The sequence below is a fragment of the Triticum dicoccoides genome, chromosome 2B (assembly GCF_002162155.2).
Source record: "Triticum dicoccoides isolate Atlit2015 ecotype Zavitan chromosome 2B, WEW_v2.0, whole genome shotgun sequence".
In the NCBI taxonomy this organism is placed as follows: domain Eukaryota; kingdom Viridiplantae; phylum Streptophyta; class Magnoliopsida; order Poales; family Poaceae; genus Triticum; species Triticum dicoccoides.
In genome coordinates, this window is record NC_041383.1 from 472,072,306 (window position 1) to 472,080,715 (window position 8,410).

Consider the following 8,410-nt stretch of genomic DNA (forward strand, 5'->3'; position numbering starts at 1 on the left):
CCTCGCGGTGCAACCCCTTTGTTGGTGCATCATCCCTGCGCCGTCGGGCTCCGAGTCGGAGGTCAATGTCGACATGCCTCACAAACTATCCACGTCTATCGTGAGGCATGCCCTCCGTGTGAGGCACAGGGCACGAAAGGCCGCGGAGGCGGAGTCGAACGCCGCCGCCGCCTGGTGCCGCAACCTTAGGGCGGCGGCGGCGGGGCTCCGACCATGAGGTTGGCCCGTCCATGTCTATCGTGGACCTCACCTCCACCGACGATGCCCAGGCCGTAGGTTTCGACAAAAAAAAGTAGGGCATGCTAGATGGCGGTGCCTCGTGTCCAATGTGGGACAGTCCATGTCCCTTGTCCTACTATACCTCGCCAGCAACTGCATGGACACAGACCGTGTTGGGTGCCGGATTTAGCCGCGCCGGCGTACGCTGCACCCGTGTTGAAATCCACAGAAGTACTCGTACGCCGCACCCGCGCGCGCACCCACGGGACGCGCCCATGTGCCCTCCGCTCGCCGATCCGCCATCGGGTAGGTTCGCTGATGATTTCGCAGTTCCACCCACCCGCAGCACGTACAAGCCACCCCGGCCCCATGACGCCGATGGTCAGACGGTAGAAGAAGATGGATACATCCCGTGTGCCGCAGATCCTTATCTTGAAAGAAAGAGAAAATCATTCTCTTCCCCTTCCACATCATCATCATCATAATCAGCGATGAAAGTTTTCAGTCCCGAGAGAGGAGAAACGTGAAGAATGACGTCCGTTTTCCACAGTCCAAGCACGTTATTTCCGCCTGTTGCTGCTTGCTATACCGCCGAGTGAGCAACTCATTTCAAGTAGTAACAGACAGTTGGGTATTGTGTTCCGCGTGACAACCAGATCTTGCCTGTCTGCCCGTAAGGCCAGTGCTTTGACTCTCGTCAGTTACTACTTACTCTCCTCGTAAAATAGATAGATTTAATTTACTTATTTTGCGGGTGGTAATTTATTATTTGACCGCAGCCGTTTCTAGTGCTTCAAAAGCAAGCAGGGCTCCCTTCAAAACCAAAAGAAAAGAAAAGAAAATCAAGCAAAGGCAACGGGAGCCAGACTGTACTCGGTTCAGTAACCGCCAAATCAAGCAACACGGCGAGAAAGGAAGCTCCCAATGCACACAAGGACCTCACTGTCAATTACAACAAACCAAAGGTCCAAACGACAATTAGTTCCCGGAGAAAACAAATCATGAGCACGCCATGTCATGGCACATCATCATCATAATCTAATCACCAAATAAAACTAGTACTACTCCTCGGAGCAGCAGCACTGCAGCAGTGGTGGTATTAATTAATCGAACCCATCCCAGCGGAGAAGAAGAAAAGAAGAAGGCTCTCCTTCTCCTTTAAGCTTCGAATCATCCTTCCTTCCCCCCTCCCCCTCCCTCCCTCCCACTTCATCTCTCCGCGACGAAGCTTCCAAAACCCCCAAAAGGATCCCCCAATCTTCGCCTCTGCCTCCGGCCCGATCAAGCTCTCAGCAGCGGCTGCCGCGCGGCTCGGCCCGGGATCCATGGAGAGGTACGAGCTGCTCAAGGACATCGGCGCCGGCAACTTCGGCGTCGCGCGGCTGATGCGCAACAAGGAGACCAAGGAGCTCGTCGCCATGAAGTACATCCCACGGGGCCTCAAGGTGATTCGGGCTCCCCTGTGATTCATTCCGGCACGGGACGCCCCGGTCGAGTTTTCCTTACCCCGTCGCGATTTCCCCCCTGCTGCGAATTTAGTAACGGAGTATCTTTTTTGGGCGTTTCTTGGTGTTTGCAGATTGACGAGAATGTGGCGAGGGAGATCATAAACCACCGGTCGCTGCGGCACCCCAACATAATCCGATTCAAGGAGGTGGGCGAGGGAACGGGCAAGGCGCCGGGATCAATCCTTTCCGCCTTCTCTGCCCGGAGAAGAGTATAACGGATTGATTCTTTTGCAGGTGGTGGTCACGCCGACGCACCTGGCGATTGTGATGGAGTACGCGGCCGGCGGCGAGCTCTTCGACCGGATCTGCAACGCCGGGAGGTTCAGCGAGGACGAGGTGAGGATCGGTCCATTGCCCGAGTCCATTTTCGGCGCCGGTTCGTGTAACCGACGGTTGCTTTGTCCCCGCAGGCCAGGTACTTCTTCCAGCAGCTCATCTGCGGCGTGAGTTACTGCCACTTCATGGTAAGAGCAAGCAAACCGGTGCAATCGCTGATAAAAAAAAATCCTAGATCATCAGATGGTATAAAATGGTCGTTGATCTGCAGCAAATTTGCCACCGGGACCTGAAGCTGGAGAACACTCTGCTGGACGGCAGCCCGGCGCCCCGCCTCAAGATCTGCGACTTCGGTTATTCAAAGGTAATAAAAATAGTAACAAGAATTATAAAAGGAAGCATTTTCCGGGGGTCAAAGGCTGCACTTTGCTTGGCTTTGCGGCCGGAAAGATGGGAGGATTCATCTCGCCCTCCCGAAATGCAATTGGTTTCCTCTTCCTGCGCGAAACTGCTCGCGAAAGCAACGTCCCCTGCCATTGTTGACCCAATCAAGTTCGGCGCCACGCCAACGCCTTTTTCCCCGCTGCGGTGCACTGAACATGCTTCTTCCCTTTTCTTCCTTTTGCAGTCGTCGTTGCTGCACTCGAAGCCCAAGTCGACGGTCGGCACGCCGGCGTACATCGCCCCGGAGGTGCTCTCCCGCCGGGAATACGACGGCAAGGTCAGTCACTCAGTCTCTCTCCGCCGTTTTCTCTATTCTTCTGCCTCGTGACTCTGCGCATGGGCCCGCCGTGCGGTGGGTCCCGGAGGCAGTGGCGGTAGCGACCCACTTGTCCTGGCCCGTGAGCACGTGCCGCCTGCCGCTGCAGTACACGTACACGTAGCGTGACTCTCGCTTCTCGAGGCCGCCAACCAGTAGCCCTTGTGGCCTGGGTCCATGGGTGACACCACTCCATTCAGCGAGTGGGCCCGTGGGCTCATTCTGGCGTGGGTCTATAGGCTGGGTCCTTTGGGGCCAGCTATCTCTGACTCGTGGATTCGGAATTTGTCCCTAGTTACAGATCTGCCTGCCTGTTACCGGGCAGACGCGCGCACTCCCACTGGGCAGTGGGCCCAACGCCACGCTGGCTCTGAGATAGTGTCTCTCGCTTGGCTTGCTGCTGCTGCTGCTCCTGTGGCAGGTGATTAGATTCCCGGTTAAATGTGGACAGTCCTTGTCGTGGCACTCCTCCAAATTTATTTTTATTTTTGGAAGGCAGTGGATTTTGTTGAAAAACTCGGTAGAAAAAGCGAAAAGGTGAGAGATTATGCAAAGATATGTTGTTCTTTCTGTGTCTCATGACGTCGATTTGGACATTCACATTCTCATGATCGAAATTCACACATCATGCTCGATCGATGGCGATGCTCGCTCCAACCAGCGATGTCTGCTTTTGATGCACGCCATCCCAATGCGAAAAGAGGGGAGGAAAGGTTTAGGTTGATCGGATTCAGACCGGATTTAGTGGTCACGAGTTCTTTTTGTTTCTTCGCGAGAACATCAAGAGTTCGCGAGCTCGTGTGCGCCCTCTTGGTTTAATTTATTGTGGCCTTGGAGTAAAGTTAGATTTCCTGGAGAAAGCATGTGATTCTGTGGATACAGATATTAGAATTAGATACCCTATTTTTGCACTTGATACTAGGAAAGCTTTCCGTTTCGAAAAAAAAAAATACTAGGAAAGCTTGGAGCTGGGGACCGGGGTAGGGTTGTTTGTAATTTCAGTTGCGAAATGCAACTTCAGTGGGTGAAGAGACGGGAGCGTGATTATGTCTATAGGAGCATGCGTCAAAAGGAGTGATTTTACATCACTAGGGAATTAAAATGCTCAGACGGAGATAGGTCAGTTCAATGCATGTTTATGACAAGCAAGCTCCATGAGGCAGACACACCCATAGGCACATCAGCTTGACAAATCATTTGGTTTTTGTTGGACGTGTCATTTTTTTAGGCTCACTTCATACTTTATGTCCTTGTCTAAAACATTTTACCATCATGGTCCTAGTGCTACAGATACAGATTAGCCTTTTTTTTTGTGAAACGAACTGATTAGCTAATTGATGTTGTCACAAAGGTCCATCTGACCCAATCCTTTTCAAGTAGCCTTGTTAGACTGAACTTCTCGTTGGCGCTTTGTGGTCCTTTATAAATATTTCATTATCTATCTCTTTTTCTCTCGTTGTCCGATACTGCTATGATATCTTGTGAAGAATTTTCTGTACGACGGTTACTGTTTTTTTCTTCCCTCACTGTCCAACAAATCATATCAGACTGGTTACATCTTGGCCTTCCAGCGCTGCAAAATTAGTCGTGTTTGCTTGTCAAAGAGAAACAGCATGATGCGCTGGAGATCAGCATAGATATTCTATGGATAGCATAGCAACCAGTACTACTTTATTGTTCGTTTCTAGGCCAACCCTTTTAAGACTGCAAAGTGTCATTGATTTCCCTAAACATATGGCGTCCACTTTTTCTGCAATAAAATATGTGCATTTGTCTGCTTTCACATTAAATTATGCTGTTGTGTTTGTCTCGACCTACCTGATCTTCGGTTAGATTGTTTTGAAATTCGCTGATTGCCTTTGTGGAACCAAAGTTGCATCTAAATCATTTTGTTTGAAGCTCGTAAATATAATAGTTTTGTGTTACTTCCCAAAATAACAACTGCATATCATTTCTCGCAGGGAAAAGATTTAAGTTTAATGCTCCCTCCGTTCCTAAATATTTGTCTTTCTAGAGATTTCAACAAGTGACTACATACGAAGCAAAATGGATGAATGTACACTCTAAAATATGTCTATATACATCCGTATGTGCTAGTCCATTTGAAATCTCTAAAAAGACAAATATTTAGGAACTGAGGGAGTACAATTTTACAAACCTGTAAACACAGCTGAATTTTGAGCACTTGAAGCTTTATGTACTATTCCGCGTTTATGATTGTACATCTTAAATTGGTTATGTTCCAAGTGTGCTTTCCTGCAAGCTGTTCTTGCCTTCTTGCCTTTCATTTATCTATATTTGTCTGTTAGTTTGTTATGTGTTCTAACATATTTGCATCTATTGATGGTTCAGACAGCCGATGTGTGGTCTTGTGGAGTGACCCTTTATGTGATGCTAGTCGGCGGTTACCCTTTTGAGGATCCTGATGACCCCAAGAACTTCAGAAAGACCATTGGGGTAGCAATTTCAAACCTTTTTTTGTGTGCTAAGCAGCGTAGAATTCAACTTTCTTATGGTTGGTCCATTTGTTCTTATCGCAGAGAATAATGTCAATCCAATACAAAATACCGGAGTATGTCCACGTATCCCAAGACTGCAAGCAACTCCTTGCCAGTATTTTTGTCGCAAACCCTGCAAAGGTACTTTCCGGATTAAACTCAGGTGAGCTCACTAGAGCGATTCATCGTCGGCTTATTATTTTCCCAACCATCATTTCAGAGAATAACAATGAGGGAGATCAGGAACCACCCTTGGTTCTTGAAGAACTTACCAAGAGAGCTCACGGAAGCTGCCCAAGCAATGTACTACAAGAGAGACAACAGCGCCCCGACCTACTCGGTCCAGTCCGTGGAGGAGATCATGAAGATCGTGGAGGAGGCGCAGAAACCGCCTCCTTCCACCACTCCGGTGGCGGGTTTCGGGTGGGCGGAGGAGGACGAGCAGGAGGATGGCAAGAAGCCAGAGGAGGAAGCGGAGGAGGAAGACGAAGAAGATGAGTATGAGAAGCAGTTGAATGAGGTCCGTGCCAGCGGCGAGTTCCACATCAGCTAGCTGATGGGGGTGCTTCACTGGCGTGAGAAGGCCACAGACCGGGGATAAAATTTGTCATATAGTTTGTAGTTTGTGTTTTGTTCTCGAGTTTTTCTCTTCATTCTCGTCTCCGGTTCTGCAACAGTGTAAATTACCAAAGTGGTTCCGTCGCTGTCTTTACAATGACTGATTAAGCTAGCATTGCGGAAACATAATGTATGGAATAAATCATCTTATTGAGCATGTTCTTGCACTTCTCTTTCATGTCCTGAAGATTACAGCTGCACCCTAAGTTGTTAATTAATCTGGTCTATTAAATCGGTGCTGGGACAATTAAAACATAATTGACTGCTCCTTGTTGATGTCCAAGTATCCAAGTACTACTTCTTAATCCTGATGTGCAACTGCTTCAGAGATGACCCTGCAGATGTCTGCAGATATTTCCAAATGCATCATGTGGTGCTTTCACTGCAGATATTTGCAGATGCACACATGTGCTTGTGCGGTTTTGCGATTGTGACGAAGAAACTTATTTCAGAAAGAAAGAAGTACATCGATCAAGAACAGATATCAACAACCAGATGAAAATGATGCCGTTATTAAACCACTGATCATTTTGTTAACTACTTCCTCTGTCCCAAAATAACTGTCTCAAGCTTAGTACAACTTTGTACTAGAGTCAGTACAAAGTTGAGACTCTTATTTTGGGACGGAGGGAGTATAAAATTGCATAGACCAACAGTTCTCTCAGTAATCTGTTTAATATATGATCAACTTATCCCACAAATCATCGCAAACAATCTAATCCTACAAAAAGAAAGTTTCCACCAGTAAAATGAGTTTTTTCTTGTGTGGGTCATATTACCCTTCACTCTGACCATGGTATTCTCCAGCGGAAATAATAAGCAATACAAGCAAGAAAGATCCGAGGGGCTGATGTTAATGGCAAGAAATGCACATTTGCTGCCTTGCTGCGGAAAAACGTACGTGAATTAGCACGCTCTTAAAACAAGCATACAATAAGTATAGAAGACAACGATATGAGAGAAGGTTATTAAATTAAATCCTAGCTTAGGGCTTAGCCATACAGCACGCCCAATCATAAAATGGAATATAAACCGCATCTCACAAAATAGTCGCAAGTCAAGGTACCACACGCCCATGCCGTGCTGTAGCTAATTGAGCACTTTGTTTCCATTTTATCTCAACAACTAGTAGCCTACAAGCTGCTGTTGTCTAATCAGACGGAGAAAGTACCTACCTGCCTTGGAAAAATTGGAAGACGTCTGCAATTATAACTGTATGCCCATACGATCGACATTGATGGCGTTGTCAGTTAGGACGGGGAAAGTTTTTCCTCTGTCATAGTGCTCACCCAGAGAGTGTGCAGTTAGACCTCCATACCTACACTTGGCTAAAAGAATAAATTCCACATTTCACCCCCTAAGATTCGTGTGTGGTAATCTTTTTACCCCATTTAGCGGAAATTGCTCAAAAATACCCCCATTTAGGCAAGTTTCTTCCAGGTTTTACCATTTTTACCCGTCTCTGCCGGCAGGTTCGTACGTTTTAGAACAAAGACATCAGGAGCGTCCGCCTTTAACTGGATAAATCCCACAACATGCATAGTGCACATAACGGACCGAACCAGTACGAAAAAAGGTTTTAGAAATCCAACCATAATTTACGGGGCAATCTGCCCCAACTGAGCACGTAGGCTCGAAAACATGCAAAAGGTGCAACTACCTTAATAAGCAACAGGAGGGGACCTACCGATGTTGTTGATATGTCGAACTCTGACCATCACCACCTGCAGGAAATCAGTGTCCCGCTGTCTCCCTAACGGAGCCGACTGCTGCAAAAATAGGGTACATTCGAAGATTTTGCCAGCTTGGTGCGACGAGAATACACCCTCGATGGTAATCTTGTTACGAATGTGCCAAAGCGACCAAAGCAATGCCCCGACACATCGTCTCTGCATTACGCGTTTTCAAGAGCCATGCAATGAAGATACTTGTAGGATCAAAAGTAGGTTTAAAGGGGAGGGTGATTAGACTAATTGACCAATAAAAACCTAGCATTTTTTTCCAATTTTTGTTCTCGACAGATTTTAACAATTCTAGCAAGTCTACTGGCACCCTATACATGCAAGTCTAATATAGTGGCAGCGGAAAGTAAAGACTTTGCACATGAAAGTAGAGAAAGGGTTTGGAGATAATCATACACAATGAAGACACGATGATTTTTGGTGTGGTTCCAATAGGTTATGCTATTGTACGTCCACATTGATGGAGATTTCAACCCATAAGGGGTAACGGTTGAGCGAGTCCACTGAGGACTCCACCCTCGAAGGGTCCATGAAGAAGCAACCTTGTCTATGCCATCATGACTTACTCCACAAAGGACTAGCCTCACTTGGGGTAGGCCTTCACGAAGTAGGCGATCTTCTTGCCCTTACAAACTCCTTGGTTCAACTCCACAAGCTTGGAGGCTCCCAAGTGACATAACCTAGGAGACACCACTCTCCAAAAGGTAATAGATATTATTACTGATTATGAACTCCTTGCTCTCATGCTTCAAAAGATAGTCTCATTGACACTCAAACACTCTCTCACAT

At 47.3% G+C, this 8,410-nt stretch overlaps 1 protein-coding gene across 1 annotated transcript; it reads left to right on the plus strand.

Annotated features, from left to right (window-relative positions):
* The first annotated feature begins 1,354 nt into the window (after nucleotides 1-1,354).
* On the plus strand, nucleotides 1,355-6,051 carry LOC119364304 (serine/threonine-protein kinase SAPK7). Its single transcript, XM_037629756.1, has 9 exons — nucleotides 1,355-1,664; nucleotides 1,799-1,873; nucleotides 1,962-2,063; nucleotides 2,138-2,191; nucleotides 2,275-2,367; nucleotides 2,632-2,724; nucleotides 5,116-5,220; nucleotides 5,304-5,402; nucleotides 5,482-6,051. Exons 1-9 carry the CDS (start codon nucleotides 1,545-1,547, stop codon nucleotides 5,812-5,814), a joined length of 1,074 nt encoding a protein of 357 aa, XP_037485653.1. The 5' UTR covers nucleotides 1,355-1,544; the 3' UTR covers nucleotides 5,815-6,051.
* The last annotated feature ends 2,359 nt before the right edge of the window (nucleotides 6,052-8,410 follow it).